The sequence below is a fragment of the Fulmarus glacialis genome, unplaced genomic scaffold (assembly GCF_000690835.1).
Source record: "Fulmarus glacialis isolate BGI_N327 unplaced genomic scaffold, ASM69083v1 scaffold20309, whole genome shotgun sequence".
In the NCBI taxonomy this organism is placed as follows: Eukaryota; Metazoa; Chordata; class Aves; order Procellariiformes; family Procellariidae; genus Fulmarus; species Fulmarus glacialis.
In genome coordinates, this window is record NW_009234130.1 from 1 (window position 1) to 20541 (window position 20541).

A 20541-nucleotide genomic window follows, 5' to 3' on the forward strand; every position below is an offset into this window, starting at 1 on the left:
CCTCTGCCCCCCCAGCCGGTGCAGCCCGCTGGGCACCGGCCGCGCCTTCCCGCCTTCCCGTGCGGCACCGCCAGGCCGGAGGCTTCCCTGGGCAAGCTGCTGGAGCGCTTTGAAACTCCCTGGCTCTGTGGCAGCTTGTAGTGTCTGATGGGGGAGGCCTTGAGCAAAGCGCTGAATCGCTTTAAACGCAGAGGCCTGGTGAGGCTTGTGCGCTGAAGTCTTTGTATGTATTTAATTGTGAGATGATCTGGAGGCTCCTAGCTTATAAAATGACTCAGTGTGTTGCCGTGTGTTGCCGTGTGTTGCCGTCAGAAAGTTCAGGTGCTGTGTGTAAACAATGAACAGATGTGTTTATTGTTTCACCGTATACGTATAGCTGGTTTCTATCAACTTTCCTTTTAAAAACCATTTGAAGGGGTACTTAGTGTGAATATGCAATATTACTGCTTTGGGAAGAGCCTCTTTTTTTTGTTAGTAGCGTTATAGTTTGACACCTGTGTTTGGGGACCTTTGCTGTAATACGCAATGGTAACATCTAGTTTAAAATGTGAATTTTATTACTTGGGATTTTTTTGTTTGTTTGCTATTGTGTTTTTGTTTTAAAGGAATACTAATGTTTTAAGAATGTGTGTTTTAATAAAGTGATTTAGCTTGGAGCTCTTTGCTCTTCAGCCTGATTAAACTTGTAGTTAATTGGGTATGTGGAAACATTCTTTGTGGAGTATATTTAGTTATGAATTTCCCTTTTTTTTTTTTTCAGAAAGATTAATTTTAGGTTATTCTGAATAATAGTAGAAAATAGAAATTGAAATTACAAGTTAAAAAATGGCTTGCTCTCAGGAACTGATAGGTTTGCATACTCCAGTTTTATTGTTATTAATAATTTGCCCAGAAGTCTGTTTAGCTTTTGTGGCACTAGTACGTTAAATCATAATGACTTAAACTTAGTTTGTTTGCTTTAAAAGGTAAGGATAGAATAGGTTCTAATTGAAGTAGTACTATTACTATCAACATCTCTCTAAGACTTCAAATGTATAATTTTTTTTACCCCTTGTAATGTAAAAAAGACATGCTTTCTTGCAAATTTTCTCATTCTATAACAGACTTCCTGGTGAATATTTCTACTCTGCTGGGGTTCCATTTGTGAAATGGCAGTTTACCGCTTCCTTTATCACAAAGGGTGTTTGTGAGGAAATGCCTAGATAGTATGTTGGTGGAAGTCTATTTATGTACCCAAAAAGACATAAGTGGGGGTTCATCCTTGTCCTGCCACGTGCCTGTAGTGTATATATGATGTGTATTTGGTGCTGCTTCCCCTCTTGTGATGCTTCTGTGCTTAAAGTCCGCTATCAGAGCATCTCATCATCTTCTATGAAAGCCAGGAAGCTTGCTGCAGTGGTACTAGGGTTTTATTGAGGCTGGCTGATTCTGAAAGTGATTTTCAGATGCACAGGCTCATGAGGTAGTGGTTGTGGCCTCATGTCACTCAGATGCTTCGTAGTCCACATCCTCCAGAGACAGCCAAGGGGCTTTGTGCAAAGGTAAATTCTGCTGCACTGATGACAGGAGTCCCTGTGCTTCCTTGTGTTCTGGCCAAGTCAGAATCTGTGTCTTCTCCTTCCCTTCTACTCTGCTGATTTATTGTAATACTGATTCAGTTGAATTGCAAAGGAGAGATGATACTTGAGATGATTGTTGTTGTCTGCTTCCCCAAAGAAGCAAATAGTCCGGCTGTCTCCTCTGCAGGAACGTGGAAGTTGGTTTCTAAGTTGAGGCGCATTCTGGTGTCCACTTGCATTCTAGCTGAAACGTGTGCTTCTCTAATTGCCTCTAGGTTGTCTTATAAATGTACTCTCATTACTTGGGTTTTAACTACATGCTAAGTTCTTTCACTATAGATCCCTTAGTACTTAAAAATAGATGTTTATGGGCTTCTGAGGAAGGAAAACGGGCTACTTAAAGTTTGGGCCCAGTAATGATTGCAGCAAAGCTGATACCAAAAGCCTACACGAATGTGAGTCCAGACAGATCTATGGTACCTAAATCGGAAATCTGCTGGGCACCCAGAAGTGTTTAAAGTGGGACTAAGTACTGTGTCTACCTCTCAGGTTCTCTGCCAAGCTTTGTGGTTTTAAATTTCCAGAATATTTTATTAGCATGTCTCTTTTTCTGTTCCAGTTGTAAGTGAAAGTTTCATAAACGAGAAGAAATAATATATGAAAGGTGGAGTGGTGTTAAACAAGAGTGAACAAATTAGAGGGAGTTACTGTCCTCCACCCATCCCTGGTCTGTTCTGTTTAAAGTTCTGCTGTAATAAGTATGTAGAATATTTCTAAATAAATTGGGTTGATCGTTTGTTGGGGGGGTGGGGTGTTGAAGAAATGGATTACTAAAATTAAGCTATTGAACTTGTAGTCAGGTTTAAAAAAAAAAAATCCAGCTTGATAGTAAATTTTAGATGCTTGTTTTTGAAAATTGTGGTGGTTATCTCTGAAGATTACTTTCAAGTTCTGCTTAAGTCAGTTAAGGCTGTTTTGTTCCTTTGAAAAATTGGGTAAAGGTTTTTTCTGTTGAGTCTGAATTAATTTTAGAGCATCAGACAAACAGTGAATCAAACCAATCCCCTAAATTTTCTAAGAGTGATTTCTATCTATGTAGTGTTTAAATGGCCAACCTGTTACCTTTACCCGAGATCTTGGGGCTATGAAAACCAGCTATTAATAGACCTACGCATAAATACCCGCAAGGCTTTTCGGTTAGCAATGCCATTGTCAAGTACCTATTTTGTCTAATACTAACTTAATGATACATTTCAAACCTTAGCAAATAAGGAATATAATGTAAATTGTAGCATTTTATTTATTTAGAAATCAAGTAAATAGAGAACTGGTGGGAAAGGAGAAGAGGAAAGAAGCTGAGTCAATATGTTATTTTTCAAAGTCTGCCTTTGCCCTGCCTGTATGGGTAGCAGAGACAGAGGGAGGAGTTGGGTAGCTACGGAAAGCTCACTCACATAGCCTAGCTTTCCATGTGGGAAAATATTGCTGGGTGTCAAAAGCATTATATCAGCTATTGAGTTGCCAGTTAAAAAGTAGGTTTATTGACGAAATGATGTGTGCTAAGTAGTGAAGATCAGCTCCAGTGGAAACTAAACAAAAGTATCCCTGGCTTGTGGTTTCAAAAATCTTTCTATTGGGATGGACCAATTTAAACAGATCAACCTTAATCGTGTTTTTTAATTTCAATAGTCATATGTCTGAGAAATCTGGTTTTTTATTATTTAAAACAAGTGCTATCTGATGTTATCAACATCCCGCATCTTGAAATTCACTGTATTTCCACTTTCATTACTGAGGAATCATCACTGTCTGGTCCCTAAAATGAGCTCTAAATTGTTGTTAAAGTATGGCAGCAGTTGTTGTGTATTCTAGCAGTATTTGCTGCTTATTCTAGCAAGGGAATTAGACTGCTTTGCTAATACTTCTGCACTACTGATTTAAGCTTCCTCTAAACAAACAACAAATTTTATATACAAGCCAGTGAAAGCATTATGGCTCTGGGACAAGTGAAGTAAGTTTAGAGAAAGATCCCTTAATGGAGATGCTTTCTCTAGACATCAGTGTTTTAATATTATAAATAGCGGAAGTGAGAGACCTAAATTTTCATTAACCCCATATATGTGTGGGAGGTGCTTGCTTTCAGAAAGCTACAATGTTTAGGCCTGTAAGTTTTGATTTTTAAAAACAGGAAGGAAACTCTGTCTTCAGTAGTAATGGAAATATCCTCCTGCTTTATTGACATCAGGATTTGGAGGCTACAGGTAGATTGATGAAGAGCATTTTAGTGTTATGTGTAGAGATTCCTTTTTGAACTATTACCTGTGATTCTGTCCTTTCTGTCTATTTCTTATATATATGTCGCTGTACAAAACTCTTATTTCAGCATAGCAAAGTGCGTCTCCAAAATGAGATACTTGTTGATGTTTTGATTATAAGAATTAGTGTAGCTAGGGATATTTTTATCTTAGTTTAGGCATGTCAACACGGTTGTGTGAAATATATTTTACTGCTGCTGAAACAGGAGCTGTAGATAATCTGAAAATAGCCAGGATTCTGCTTTGCTCACCATGCAAATCTAGGATAGCCAAATCCCTATTTGTTAACCACGAATAACCTACTATCAAAGAATCTTTTCTAGAAAAATGAAACTTTTCTTGTGGCTAATGAAACTGAGAAGGGCTCACGGTTTTTTGCAAATATTTTGAATTTAAAAGTCAAATCGTACATAATACCACAAGTAGTCACCTGTGCAGCTCTGCAAGTTTCTTGATATGACAACATCAGTTTTTATTTTCTTCCTAAATCTATAATGCCTTTCAAAGACCCCATGGAAAGTTTTACAAGTGTGGGTTGGGTTCGGGTTTTGGTTTTGGTTTTGGTTTTTTTTTTTTTTGGAAGTGGATGGAAGCCTGGAAAATGTACCTAATTCTAGCCATGTGAGTCATTTTGCAGTTGGCTTTTCTGCTAGGGTGTGTATTCAGTGTTTTTACGACAATTAACCGATACCAAATACTACGGTTTGATGTGAAATTAAGGAAACTCCCTTGCTGCTTAGTGGATGGTGTTCAAAGGTTGTAGAGTAAAATGATTTGACTGTATGTAAAAACTTTCTCAAGTTTCATCTGTGTTACACTTTGTTGGTGCACAGCACAGCCTGTGCTTTGCTCAGTGGGCTTTCAAAGCAAAACTCATTGTGACCAGATCTCTGAAAGTATGGCTACATAGTTTTTTAAATCTTTATGCTCAGCTTTTGGGGATGCTAGCATAACTTAGTTCCTGTGGAAGTGTTGTAGTGTAGTTGTGATAAGAGCTTGGCTCGTATTACAGTAATGTTCCAGAGAACTCGGAAATTGCTGAAAATAGAATATCATAAAGAAAGTTGCAGTCAGAAATACACTGAGCTTCATGCAGTAATGATAAGGGATATCTAGCACCAGCAGCAATACTGCTGAAATACTGAGAGCTCCATGTTTCTGTAACAGTAGCTTTTTTATTTCAATACTTCATAACACAGGCTGAACAGTGCAAGGGCTCTTACATGGACTTTACGTAATTTTAAGTCATTGCATTACTTTATTTTCACCTTTTACAGTATGATTTGAAACAGTCAACATGGACTTTTCACGTCTACACACGTACACTCCTCCCCAATGTCTGCCAGAGAACACTGGCTATACATACGCACTCAGGTGAGAATTCTTTTCTTCTTGTAGAGAAACTATATGTTCTCTGAATGTTGTTAATTCTGGAGAGTTTAGCTTTCACGGTAAGTAGCTGACTACTTTGAAGAAGCATGCTTTATCTAGTCTGTTTTGAACATAACTGCTGTCTTCTAAAGGCGGAAAGAATACACGTTGAACTAACAGGACAATGACTAAGATAATGACTCAGTGTTTATTAGTTGCTATGAATAAACTAGTCTCCGCCTAGTTACAATTGCTGTTTTGTTTCTATAAATACGTCATCAAAATTCTTAGATGTTTTCTGGTATGTCTTGTAACTTCTGTGTGTGTTTTCTTCTGTAACTTGGCACCATTTTCACTTTAAAACACTGATTGATACGCACTCATTGCTGCTAGTGTGGAACTTGGCTGGAAGTTGCATATTGATTACTTTTTTTTTTTAGCAAAACTGCTTGTTGTGTGAATGTAAAATCTGTATTCTAATGAACTTGTTTTTTCTTGTATCTTTTTATTAAACTGACCATTATTAGACTGTTTTTCTTAAATTAATTTCGTTTTCTAAAAATAACTCTGTAATGTGTTTGCTAGTTTTGGCCTCCCATTTTGCTGTGTTAAACTATGTTAGATGTAGATGTTCAGAAATGGATAGAGCTGGATAAGCTGAAGTTTAGTAACTGACTTAATGAAGGCAAGTATAGTGTAACCAGGTTCAAATTAATTCATTGTGATTCTTCCTTCTGTAGAAAGGAAGGATTAGCAAGCACTTTCTTTAAAATTTCCTCTTGAAAAATTCTGTGAAGCCCCAAATATTAAAATAATGGGGGGGAAATTACTTGGTACACTGCTTTCAGGGTGTCAAGAGTGAACTACAGTCTTTTGAGCAGACTCTCGCTGTGTGTTTGCTTGCTGAATCTGTGGAGAATGCCATGTATTATTGATGTAGCTCTTCCTGCCTTGGGTCAAGCAATATTTGAAGAATCTGAGGAAAGGGTGAGTTAGGTAGAGTTGCTAGTCAGAAATATTTTCATGCTAAAGTTCATTCCTTCTCCTCTTCTCCCCATCTGCATTTGTTTTGCTTATACTCTGCTCTGGCTTGTTCTGCCTTTGACAATTCAATCTTTACAAATCTGTCTGTGAGTTTCGTTGAAGAAATTGGCCTGTGCATGTAGCACTGCAGAAAGAAGTACAGTGAAATTAGATACCACAAAGCTATTAATAGTTGGTTATGGCCTACTAATAGAATTTATATTAATACTCACTGGGATTACTCTGTGTTCGTAACTGTTTGTAGGGCTTCTACTTTGTGCTTTTACTCCTCCAGCCCAAACCAGAAAAGCGTTAAACTGATACAGCTAAATAACCTTTATCCTCCTCAAAATGCAAGTCAAGTGAATCTCACCTACTTGTCGAGATGTAATTTACACCCCCCTCTTCAAGCTGACCTTTCCTTTAGTCACCATCATCTTCTGAGTTGTGTTGTTTTTGTCAATTTGGGTACCTTTAACACTGCTTTTTCTTCACAAATATGGATTAAATTGATGAGAATTTGGTTGTTTGTTTTTTTTTTTCCTGTGTCAGAGCATTAAATCAGGATGTAACTTTCTGCAGCACAGTTGAATAAAATCCTTTGATATTTTTTGTGTGTGTTCTGGGACTGATTGAAGCAATAGCTAAACTCAAGGTAGTGTCCTTGGCCAGTTAATATAAGCAATGCCCTGGTCAGAAGGCATATGAACATTCGTATGCTGATTATATGCCTGTGTCCATGTTAGAAGACATCTGTTTAGCTATATTCTCTAGGTGTATTGCATTTATCTATTATTATCTTCAATAATCAAGAACATTACTGCCCTTGTCATTGCAAGGAATACTTATAAAATAAATGACACTTAAGGTCCTCCAGACAAAGCTATAGGTGTGCTAGAATTGGCAGACCTCATTCTCATTCCACTTATAAACTTGAAAATTAACCCACTGAAGTCTAGGACATTCTTATTCTGTAGAAGCTCATGTGAAGGAGAATAGCTAAGAAGCTGGAAATGTAAGACTAGATACAGTCGCAGATCTGCCAGCAGCTGTGGGAGCTGTTTGTCGGTGGAAGGAACCAGAGTCTGCGCTGTTTGTGTGGGTTATCTAGGAGTGTAGGCTAATTGCATCACACCTTTAATATGTTTTTTTGCTAGCTATACATATTGGATAGGAGTACCTTCAATGTACAGATGCACTTCTGTCCTGTGAAACAAAAGGCAGGGGTTTTTTGTTTACTGCGGTCTTTTCTGTAGAAGAAAAAAGGCTGCTTTCCAAAGCGTGGAAAGTGCGATGGCAAGTTAGGAGACTTATAGATACTGTCCTGCTGACAGAGGACAGATAATTCTCTTCACTTCCAATGTGAAGAGAATTACTATCCAAGCAAGAGAAAATCTCTTTTTTTGTTTAAAGAGGAAAAGATCCCATGATTTTTTCTTTTTTTTTTTTTTTTTAAGATAGTAGAGCCCAATTCCAAGCTATTCTTTCAACTCAAATTGATATAAATATTCATTGAGATACTTAATAACAGCAAGTGTTCATAAACAGAAACAAATTGAGGCTGGTCACAGCTGTCAGCTTGTCCTGTGTACTTTGTGTTCTTGTGAATTGAGTATCTGTAAGAAACATTGGGTGAAGATGAGGAAAAGCAAATGCATAGTGGCAAGTGTAAATAGCACAACTGAGTTCTGAAACAACTGTTTAGCGAGGGACTTGATAGTAAACTATTGCGGCTCTGACCCTTTCAGAATGAACAATGGGAAGAGCTGTATTTAGCCCATATTCTCGCTTCACATCTGTCAGAATGCAAGCTGTCTAAAAAATACTATTTTTGAAAACTGTAAAAATTACATGCTTTTGCACCTAAGCAAATGTAGACTAAATCTCTTTTCACATGAGAAGGCTCCTGTCTTACTTCCTCTCCCCCTTCCACTCAAATGCAAGCAAGGATTAATAAGCATAATATACATAATAATGTATGCTGGGCTTGTCTTAAGCTGTGCTTAGACTTCTGCCTTGCACAGGGTTGCACTGCATGTGGCAGCATTAGCAGGGCAGACCAGTAAGATCAAGCAGGTGCTGCCTAAGACCTGCCATCAAATCTGTGGACTTCTGGGCGATTGAAGAAGTTACTTTGGACAAGCTCTGGTCTGGTCCTGTGGGCTGATTGCCCATTTGCTGCTGGAACAGCTAGATGCTTTCCTGCAGTGCATTGTCTGGGTTAGGTTTTTTTAGCTGAAAGAAATGCAGTTCACATGCTTGGACACAGTCCAATCTTATGTCCTTTACTTTGCATTGTGGAGCAATCAAGAAACTCACTTCTAAAGCACCCACCTTGTCAGAATTAAATCACTACTGTAAGTAGTGGTTTAGCTACTAGGTCTTCTGATATTAACTTACTTGTATGCCAAAGTAATACAAGGAGGCTGAGGGGAGACCTTATCACTCTCTACAGCTGGCTGAAAGGAGGTTGTAGTGAGGTGGGTGCTGGTCTCTTCTCCCAAGTAACAAGCAATAGGATGAGGAAATGGCCTCAAGCTGTGCCAGGGGAGGTTTAGATTGGATATTAGGAAAAATTTCTTCACTGAAAGGGTTGTCAAGCATTGGAACAGGCTGCCCAGGGAAGTGGTGGAGTCACCATCCCTGGACGTATTTAAAAGACGTGTAGATGGGGAGCTTAGGGACATGGTTTAGTGGTGGATTTGGCAGTGCTAGGTTAACGGTTGGACTTGATGATCTTAATGGTCTTTTCCAAACTAAATGATTCTATGATTCTACAATATGTATCATATTATTACTTTGTAATGTTCTGAGGTCTTTAATGATTTTGTAAGAAAATTATTTTCATTAAATTGTTTTTGCACAAATAAATTTTGTAGTAGCTGTTTATATGTATTTTTTAAAGGGAGAGCTTCCATTTCAAATACAGATTGCACAGTAGAATCTACTCATTCAGATCTAATTTGCTTGCTTGTTTTTATTTGGGATTTTGGGGGGAAGGAGCTGCTTTAGTTAACAATACCTTGCTCAGCTCCTCTTTTAAAAAAACAAACAAACCCCCCAAGAATATTGAAGTAACTGCTGTTACAGCTCTGTATATCCCTGTGGCCCAAGAGGAACCAGACTGTAGGAAAGCTGGCCTAGAGCACTTAGCGTTTAGATACTTTGGGTCACAGTGCTGAGTGGTTCTAGGACCTGGCCTCCTGCTGCGCCATGCCCTGTAACAGCAAGCTCTGCTCAGTTACCTAACTGAATGTTTCCTTTGATTGTGAGTGTGAGTATTCTGCTTTAGGCTAAAGTTCTGTTTTAGTAAATGTATTTCTTACTGACTCCTCTGTTTAATCTGTTTGTGTTTGCCTCGTGTTGCTGCTCTGTCATGATTGTAAGTTTTCATGGAGGTTCTGAGAGAATCAAGTGTAGAAGTGTGGAGTAGTGTTCCTGGGGTAATGATGTGAAGCTTGCCTGCATGTAAACTTCCCTCTGTAGGGTAAAACAGAGAAAAACAGATGAAAGACTCTAAATGTTTTTTATTTGTTCAGCGTTAAATATTTCTAATGATTTGCATTAAATTAAGAAATATTTTTAAACTACTTTTTTTTAAAGTAGTGGTAGTTAAACTAATGTAGCTAAAGCAGGGAAGCCTTTAAGTATCTTAAAGGGGGGAAGTTCCTACTTGTTGGGAGATGGAAATTCAGAGTTGTGTGGCATATGGATCTTTGGTTCTCAAAACAAGCAATTGGCAAACAAAAATAAACTTTGACTAAAAATGAATCTTTACCTTGCAACTTAGAGTGCATCGTGATTTTTAATTTGCTGCGAGGCGTACTGAAGAAACTGCGTCATGAATGGCTTCCTCTCTCAAATTGGTCCCAAAAGAACTAGGCTGTGTAACGAATGCTTGCTCTGGCTAAACTTCAAACGTGGTTTCCATGGTGGTTGTTTCTTTCTAACTGTGGTTTGCTTTCAGTTGTTAAACTTGTAATATGAATTGCTTAAGAGAACCTTGAGTATCTACATACTTCTAAATTTTTTTTATGTGGCATATCTTGTGGGAATTGCTCCATAATCCAAATAAACTGTTTTTAATGGAAACTTAGACTAGCTTGAAAAGCATGTGTGTTACTAACGGAATTTTCTCTTAAACCTGGTAACTTTGCTGTTTTTATTTGGCTGCAGTTCAAGTTACTCTTCATCTGCTTTGGATTTTGAGACTGAAAACAAAATAGATCCAGTATTTGATTCACCCAGAATGTCACGGCGTAGTTTACGGTTAGCTGCTGCAGGATTTAATAAATCAGATGATGCACGAAATGATATCCTTCATGACAGCTCTTATGCCGGAAACATGTCCTTCAGGGAACAGTCTTCTAAGTAAGCATTTTTTATCATTACAAGTTAATTTATTGGTTGGAGTCTTGAGACTTCCTGTTTGAACACAATAGTACAAATACAGGTTACCTACTGTTTTATTCTTTGTTCTCAGTGTTTACTGCCATACTTTGAAAATTATGTTCAGTATGTGGTTTGCAATGAAGTCTTTATAAAAGTATAGATGCTTAAAAGTGAGGATTTTCTTTTAAACCTGATTTGATCTGTCTAGTCACATCAGTTGAAATATCTTGACTTTTATTCATTTAATAAAATGAGAGACTAACAGAAACTTTGCATCTTTAGTGCTTTGTCTTATTTGTCTTTGCTTTGTTTCCTAGGATGGTGAAGCAACGCAAAAGTATGAATAAACAATCTGGCAGTGTAAGACACACACCAAGGAAAAATCTATCCAGCTCTTCCATTTTTAGCCAAAGCAGTTTCAATAGCCGTGCCAGTGACACATCAATGGTATCCACCGTATTGGATGAATCTTTGATTCGAGAGCAGACAGAGGTTGATCATTTCTGGGGTAGGTAATGATTGCTATTGCTTGTATCAAACTGTGAAAACTGCTTATGGTTTGGTGTGTATAAACGTATGTTCACGTCTTCCCTCTTTTCCCCACCCGTTTTTCCATCCTGCCCCCAAACGTATGCATGTGCTTACACTTTTGCTGTAGATGTCTGCTTGCTAAGATGCCTACTAGAAATTCACAGTCCAGTGTGTGAACTTGATTTACTGGCATAGTCAACATCAGGACATGTTGCACAGTCAAGTTAATATGCCAGGCAAACATACACAATTTTGTGATGTAACATCATAGATTGTATAGATGTAGTTATCTCTTATAATTACTTTCTTGTGCATAGAGTGCTGTATTTGAAGAATGGTAAACATGTAACTTGTCTTTGAAAAACCAAAAGAAAAGCATTTTCTTGTTTGTTTATAGGCAGAAGTATGTTTCAACTTCGCATACCTTAATCTGAAAATTTCAAATTAGTGGCACTTCAGGATTTCCTGAGAGGGTTTTTGTGTGTGGCTGGCAGGTTTGGTTTTTCCAGTGTATACAAGTATACTTTTCTGGAACCTACTTTCTTCACTGAAGACGAAAATATGGGAGTTGTCTACATAAAGCATTGTCTACGTAAAGTGTTGTGTAGGAGAAGATCAACAACTTATTATATCTCCCAATTCAGACTGTTTGTTTTCAGTCAGTATGCTTGTGACCTTCCCAGATTCTTAATGTAAAGAATTGTTTCAATCTTAGTAGAACACATTCTAAACTTTAGATTACCTGGCTCTTAAAACAGTATCTTAAAATACAGTAGTACCAAAGTAGCTACCAAGCAACAAGAACAGTGTAAGCTTGTAATCAGCTGCTTTAAAGTCACATGGGAGCTAAGAAAAGGTGTAGCTGTCATTCATATTATTTTGTCTGCCGCTTCCGTAGTAGAATGCTTTTCCCTAACTGTTACCCTACTACGTTAATGTGTGAATATACGTGGTGGACTGCAAAATTTTAAATACGAATCATAAAGTGGCTTTTCTTTGCAGTCTTAAAATTAGTGGGACTTCTAATTTGAGTTCATGTCAGATATCGTAGTTGATTACGGGACTTCCTTGTATTTGGGACCAAATTCTTTTTTTTTTTTTTTTTTTTTCCCTTTGAAGGTCTTGATGATGAAGGTGACCCTAAAGGTAACTACACTTTCCTTTTCTTTCCATGTGCATTCTATTTAGTGGTAACTAGTGATGGCAATACTGATGTCAATGCACTGAATGTTTTACTCTTGGCTTGCTAGGTAGTGATACTACACTGATGCAGGGAAATGGCGATATAACAACAGCAGAAACACAGACCACAATGATCAATGGCTACACTTGCAGTGACTGCAGCATGCTTTCTGAACGGAAGGAGGTTCTTACAGCATACTCAGCTTCTCATGTGCCATCTTCCAGAATTTACTCTAGGGACAGGAGCCAGAAACATGCATCTAGTAAGTTACTTTCTCCTGTGTTTTATCTGCGTGGCAGAATGGTGCACAGTTTAATTGATGCATTTTCCATGTAGTGTTATTTAAGCACTTTTCCTCCCCTGCTAAATTTACCAATAACTAAATTCTAGAGATCAGCTTGTATGAAGTATCTTTTTCTATATCAATTGAAACTTTATGTACTTGTCAGCTTCTGGTATATAATTATCAACTTTTTTCAATGCTGCTGTAGGAATTAAACAATTTCAAAATGAAAATGCTGTGGTATCGTAGCAAGTTACATTTCCAAACTGATTTAGAACACAATGGGCAGTTCTAACCAGCGCTGATCATAAGAGTCTCCTAATCTGGTATTGGATCTATATGTGTCTGTCTAAGAAGCTTTTGGTCAGGGTTTTCAGGTAGAAACTTTCTTATGCACTTTTTTATTACATGATTTGAACTTTCAAGATTGAGCAGAATTGTTACTTTGCAGTGCTTCTGCTATCCAGGAGATCTGAGAGATACCTTTCTACTTCTGTCTTTTTTTTTTTTTTCTTTTCCCTCCTCATTTAACCTTGCAGCTTAATTGAGTGTTTTTAGAAGCTAAACCTCAACCACTTGAAAAAATGAACTCCAAAGGGAAAAAACTGATTCCAAATAGACTTCCTAGTGACTACATTCCTAAAGCTCGAAAACAAATGAATCTGCTGTAAATAAGGTTCTGCCTTTCCAAGGCCATCTCTGTTCTATGGATGGTTGTCCTCAGTGTCTTGAGGTTGTCCTCAGTATCTTGACTGTGTCTGCCTGCCTCTTGCATAGCATCTTGAATTTCTTGATTGTTGGTAGTCCTGGTTACCACGAAGAAGTTGTTTCTTGAGTGGCCTTGAATTAGAAAGGAACCAATTTTGGGATTCTGTAGGTGTGTTATTCTTGAATGAAGTATGTTTCAGTAGCAAGAAATCGGTTTGTTTGGACTATAAGGTGCGACTTTAAATGCTTTGAGGAAAGATTTCTTTTTAGTTGAAGTGTAGCACGGGAATTCTTTTGGCGTGGCATAATGAACTTCTTAAAGTGACACTGTATGAAAACTGTTTTCTGTGCTCCTGAGTTTGTATTCAAGTAGGAGAATTTTATGAGGAACTCATCTTTGTATGTTCCTTTGAACTTTAATCCAGTTGTTTGGGTTAAACTTGGGGGAGCGGGGGGTGGCGGCGGGAAAAGGGGCACACAATCACGGCAGGTTTTTAGAATGTGGCTGGTTCTAGGAAGGCAGCAGTGTGGTGGGCTGTGGCTTTGTTCCCGTGGCTCTGAAGGAGAAGTGTGTGTCTCTAGCACTTGAGGGAGACCGCTGTAGTAACTTCCTCCAATGTAAAGGTGGAGAAGAAGGTGAAAAGTCCTCACCCTTTCAAATCCAAAATAAGAATGTAGTTTGTCTTTTTGGAGCTGTGACCCACAAAATCAGTATGAACAGCTCACATCATTGAGAAACCCTGAGTTCTGTAAGCAAGGAATTCATTGCTATTTAGAGTTCTTAATTCTCACAAGAAAAGATATTCTTGCTGAAGTCATACGTTCTGTCTTGAAGGAATTTTCCTGAGGATGTGTAGTTCTTACAAAAGCTTTGCTGTAATATCTAATGCATCCAGATTTTTCAAACCATGCTTGCTTAAGTTCATACTCCTGACTGAACAAAGGCTTTTCATGCTTTGTTCTTACTCTTCCACAAGCTAATGGTCACCAGAGAATAGAAGTACATCTTTATGTAGGCAAATAATTTGTATTCACACTGTTTTTTTCAATAGGAGGAACCTATTTCTACGTGAGTAAGATTCTGCGATTGGTCAAACATGCTGCAGCATCTTTTGCATCACTATTAGTGCAACTATTTCAAATGGTTTTGCTGAAGCTGGGTTATGAATTTAAAGGTACCTTTTCAGTTGTCTTCCTTGGTCTCCACACAGAGCCAGAATATGTGTGTTGGTTTTTTTTTTCTCCTTATGGGCTTCATCTTTGGCACTATGGTGTTCTTTTTCTATCGTCTTTTGGCTGGCTTCTGTCTTTCTCCCTTTTTTATTATTATGATTTAGTTATCTCAGTTGTACTACCCTTCTCATACTTTCTCTCTGTTTTGGAAGTATCAGGATTCATGTATGTGAGACCTGTTTTACAGCTAAGATTCACGTGTTGATTTTTACTAGGAAGTGGTAGAAGGCAATGTTTAAATTGAGAAACTTAAGTTGATTTTTAAAAACTCTTAGTGTCAAATCCTCACTTTTCAATGTCTTTAGGTTTGGACTATCTTGTTACCCTTAAGCCCACTGTGTACTTAAAGCTTGATTAAATCTGTCTTGCAAAACTAAAGCTGCCATCATCACTCTGCACTACTCTAAAGCACATCTTGTTTTCCTTGAAAATGTTCGATTCTTCTTTGGTGCTTTTTCTTCTATAATACGTGCTCTACAAATGAAGTTAAATTGCCATAGGCAGAAGGTAACTGATTTTTGCGTGTGAATAAAACTTCATTCTCTCCCATTCTCTGTGCCTCAGTGCCTTATAACTTGCTAATACTCTCTTCTCAGTCTTTTAAGATCTCTGATAAAATCAACACAAAGATGTAACGGTTGGCCCATTTGACAGAATGGTGGGAATAGGGACTCAAGATTTGATGAGTTGTTACTTACGATTTTTTTACTAACTTTGCTGTCTGAAAAGAAGCAGAAAGATTTTTTTTTTTTTAAACCAAAAGGCCCTCTTTTGCTTAAAGAAGAAAAAATAAGATTGCACGGAGTAGGCTTCTTGCTTGACCGTTTTTCAGGTTTCTTGTGGGTAGTCTGACTTTAATAGTGAACGAAGCCAGGTTAGCTAAAAACCTGCGTATATGATGGCTAAAATGTGCATATGACAGGCTTTGAACTTGAGAGTTACATTCCACATATGCTTTTTGAATGTGTTGCAGCTCACTCAGACTACTGTGGAAGCATGAATGTAAAGGAATTTTACAGAGAAGACAGCCATCTTGGTGTAAATGAGGAATCGATATGTAAGTATAATGATTGATGTTGTCTTTTAGCCTTGGGCTGTACACCAGGTTCTTGCTATAATAGTAATATCAGATGCCCCCCATGACTCTACGGAAGCTACAAAGTAAACATTTGTTTTGCAACTTAGATGTAGGAGGGAGAAGAGTGATTGCCTGGTGTACTGTAATATTTTCCCAAGCAAGTTTTGTTCCACTGAAGTTTGCTTAGTGGTTTTTGTTTTGATAACTGATATTATGAACTAGGCTTGTTCAAGTTATCTTGTAACAATCTTGATTTGATCCTGGCTTTGTCCCATTAATCGACTGTTACCACAACCAACAGGTGATGACTGTAAGGGGAAGAAACACCTTGAAATATACACCACAGACCACATGCAATCCCCACGGGCTAAAAGGGTAGCAAGGACCATTTGGCACACCTTTTCTTATGCAGGTTGACTTGGACCTTTTTTCTTTTGCTTTTATTTTGCATCGCAATCTCACAATGTTAATCATACATATTGTTTTGTGTTTTTTATTTTTACCTTCATCTATCAAAGTAGATTAAAAGTGTAAAGTGTCTAGAAAATTAACTTACTTAACATCTTTCCTGTTTGACTTCTTGCTCTGATACTGGCTTTTGTACCAGCTTGGCAGACTGCTTACCTGTTAGTCAAAACAAGGTGTAGGGAGAACATATACCTTGTATGTTAGAAAGAACAAGTCAGATTGTTAATTTATTGCACTTTGGGGAAGTCTGTACACTCGATAGTTTGAAAAGCTGCCTTTAAATGAAAGCAAGGTATGAGGTATTGGTGTGCAGATTATTTGAATAAAGGGGTTTTAACATTTTATTTTTGTCCTAGTGATAGTCAATTTTTACAGGAATCTTATATAGGGATAGAATCTTCCCTGGGAGATGAGCATTCCCTAGCTTGAATGACAGAGGCATCAAGAATCTGTTGAGTGCTCTTTATTCAGCAAAGGAAAATGATTTGAGACACTTCAGTCACCTAAATGCTTTGCAAAATGTTGGGTTGGTATATCTATAATCCCTCAGATTAACCCAGACATACCTGCTAATTAAAACTTTAGGATTATTTTCTAAATGTATACTACGTAGTTTGTTCTGTAGAACGAACAGTCGTGGTCTTGGATATAGTAATTGTTGCCTTCAGTGGGCTTTAAGTTACAGCATTTTGTTATAGTGCATTGGGGTTTTCTTGGTGGTGGTGGTTTTCTTTTTTTTTTTTTTTTTTAGCTTCAAAACTGATATACTGAAGTTCCTTGTTCAATTTAATGAAAAAATTACAAGCAGTAAATTTATCTTCTATTATTTATCAGTATTTCTTAGACACCATTATTTAATTCTTTCACTAGGATTTAAAATTTTTAATTGTTCCCTCTTCTACACATGAACTGAGATAGCTAACTCAATGTATAATTCAGAACAACTAAGATGCTTTTAGAGTAATGATGTGCTTAAAACTTGTTTTTATGGTAGTACTTTTTTTGCTATTCTCTGTTATACTTAACATGGCATTGTTAGATAAACATGCTACAAAATGTAAACTTTTTGCTAATTTTGGAAATTCTAACTGCACAGATGCTGTTGATCATTCTGTTTATACGTGAGAATTCTGTTTCTAAATTGTCTTGGGTTTACTTGGTTTCATATTTATTAGTGGCTTGCTTTGCTTTTAAATAATGAAGAACCAAGTTTGTAGATTACTGAAAGGTATGGTTTAAAACTATGCAGAACATGTAATGGGCAGGGGATTGAGTCTGTTTTACTGCATGTACTGCAAAAGAACCTTAAGCTCACCTGTGTTTGTTACCACATAGAGTTAATTTGTTATAATCTAGGTTACTTTATGCTTCACATGTTGCGAACAGTGGGAGCGACGGGATGGCTTGTGTCTCAGAAGGTGGTGTCTCTACTTTGGCTGGCCGTTCTTTCTCCAGGTTACTATCCTAATCTCTGTGTGTGCATTGCCTGTTCCTTTTGACAAACTAGGAATCTGCAGTATGTGGCTTACACTAATTCAGCTATGCTTATGCTGTAGCTTTTGTATCTTGAAATGCATGTGCTGCTTTGCTTTACTTTATTGACCAAAATATGCTTAATGAGAGGGTATTTTTCTGTTCACAGGCATAATGGGAGACTAACCAGACTGTTTCATGAGGGAATGAGTGTGTGAATAGCACAGAATATGGGGTGTCAAGAGTAACGTGGTGTGTTTGGTTTGGTAGTTGCTTCCTATCATGGCATTCCTCTTAGCAAAAACTGATACTGCTAATCTCTGCATTTCTTGAAAGATGCTGAGGTCTTCAGTCCGTGGTAACTTGGATTCAAGCATTAATGCTGAATTTCCAGCAAGATAGCATTGTTATAACAAATGAGCATTTTATCTTTTTGCATGACTGCTGGTTTTGTTGAGTAGCTGATGTGATAATGCTGTCATACTTGTGATATTTAGATGTTAATAAGCTGCATGCGTTGCCTGTACTCATGCATTTCTCTGCTGTGCAAAGTGTTGTTGGCCACAGTTGCATGTCCCTCTGCTTGGTTTCTTTGAACATGTGCTGCAGTAATTACATTTCACCCTGCTACTTTTTGTCTTCTAGGGAGGGCAGCTTCTGGCATGTTCAGGTTGCTTAGAACTGGGTGGTATCAACTTGTTACTCTGATGTCTTTGCTCAAGGTGTTTCTTCTTAGAAGGTGTGTATCCTTTGAAAAAATTGCTTTGTGAACAAATTATTTACCCAGTTATAATATAAAACAATAAAATATGATAAATGTATCGTTTCTTGTAAACTTTCCTCTCTCTCTCTAGATGCCTTCCAAAGATCTACAAGCTATTACTGTTTCTTATCCCACTCCTGTTTCTACTAGGTATGTGAATCGTTTAGTTATAATACAAATCGGGGTATGCTTACTACAGCTGTTCCAAAATAGCATTTTTAGTTGAACTTTCGGTTTATGAAGAAGATGTAGAAGCAAAAAAGAGCAAGTTTGTTTGTGAACAGGGCAGTAATTCAAGCTTTCAAAGTACTGACAAGTCAGTGAGCTTTCCCCTTACCATGAAAGGAATCCCCTTGATTTAATTTCACAGAGCTCTTTAGACAGAGAGAGTGGGTGAGTAAGTAAATGCACTGAAGTCCTTTTTTTTTTCCTCCCTTTACATCCTTCATAGGAATAGCTATGAGCTCATAGAGTAGGCTGCGTACTGGTTGCTTTGATTGTTGTTGATCTCCATAAAAGTGTGGTTAAGTTCTTTTACCAACTCATCCTAAATCTTTCCTTTGCTCTAGGCCATGCTTTAGTTGCTTAAAATACTGCTATTTAGACTGGTTAGTTGACAATATTGCAGGCCAGCTGTCTAATTTGAAACAAAGTCAGTTTAAAATACTTACCGAAAGTGCAGGGCCATTTCTGAAAAGCAGTTTCAATCTTTGCATGTCCTAAAAAAACTTGTAGCTACTTTGGGGAGAAGATGAAGCTTCTCAGAAACCTAGAGCGGGGATTCAAAATTCTCTGTACTAGGGAGAATAAGAAAGGAAGAAGCTACCCTGTGTAGAAAATGCTGCTACTTCTCACTAAGCTATTGCAAAAATAAGTGTAATCTTCGTGAAATGCTAGATTGTTTCCATGGAAGCCTAAGTTTCCTCCAACTTTTATTAGATATTATGCAATGTGGTATATAGTAAGCAGGGTATAAGGCAAAATATTTTCCATTGAGATAAAAAGCAGTATTTACATCTGTCTTCAGTGAGTATGGCCTGTCTTAATAAATGAGATCTAGGTCCCAGCGAAGCAGTAGTATGAGTTTAAGGATATATCATGATATATAGGCACAAGTTGCCTGCCTTACAACTGTGTGAGTGGTACTGATGGATGTTCCCTAATATTCTTGAGTGCTTGACTTAACAATTTTGAAGCTGGCTCATGCTGATTTTTATTTAGACTGGAGTAGTGTCCACTGTGTGACATCTACCTTGCAAACTTAAAGTAGCATGTGTCCTTAAGTAAGAAGACAATTTGTAGATATAAGCAGTCTTAAGGGAGAATTCTCTTGAACACCCTTTTTGCTTTTGTTTCTGATGTAGGTATATGGTTCTGGGGGCTTGATGGCTTCATTTCATTATTACCTTCATTGAACTGGACAAGACTTCATACAATACAGAGAACAGATGACTCTGTTCGTGTTCCTGAACCACAGGCTGATTCTTTTCACTCTGTGCAACCCCCAAAGGTAAGGGAGAGCAGTCTAGGGAAGAACTTTCATATCTTTTAAGACTTCTTAACTTCCATGTCTTCAATATTTTGCAGTAACTACTTGATACACAAGGGTAATGTAAATAAATGTCTTGATTTTTATATATTAAAAAAAAAATCTTTATACCTTAGGATACCATAAATATCTTTGATTCTGGTCGTATAAGTGAACTGGAAAAGCAAATGGCCTTCGTATCTGACAAATGCCATCACCATGATGAAGAATATAGCAAAGTGATGCTTTTACTCCATAATCTTCAAGATCAGGTTGCCCAGATGAGTGACAAAAGTGAAACATTGAAGCTAATAAAAAATGTGATGGGTCAACATCTTAAAGATATGAAACTGGAGGAAAAGGTAAGATAGTGATGCTTTCTGTTACTGATCAAAGTGTTCTGTTTTAATAATGCAGATTACTAGCGATTTGACTTTGGATTCTTTTTCTGTTACAGAATTAACTGATAGGTAGTAAATGCCAGGGAGTAGTCATTGGCATTTGTTCGTCTTTTGTTATTGCTGACAAAGAATTAATTCCAGATAGGTGGTCTAAAGTAGAATCTTGCATTGCTGAAAAGCAGCTGGATTTATCCTGTTTTCATAAGTCACGAGCGGTGTTCCCCAGGGCTCA

At 37.6% G+C, this 20541-nt stretch overlaps 1 protein-coding gene across 1 annotated transcript; it reads left to right on the top strand.

Moving 5' to 3' along the window:
• Window positions 1–5148: 5148 nt before the first annotated feature.
• Window positions 5149–20270, top strand: LOC104070119 (SUN domain-containing protein 1-like; the record flags this gene model as incomplete). The annotated part of the gene is made up of 13 exons (XM_009585560.1): window positions 5149–5248; window positions 10445–10639; window positions 10978–11168; window positions 12311–12337; window positions 12442–12636; window positions 14418–14540; window positions 15572–15655; window positions 15978–16088; window positions 17501–17599; window positions 18263–18356; window positions 18472–18530; window positions 19745–19890; window positions 20046–20270. Coding segments are annotated over exons 1-13 (1626 nt in total), but the record flags the coding sequence as incomplete, so codon positions are not given.
• Window positions 20271–20541: the final 271 nt, after the last annotated feature.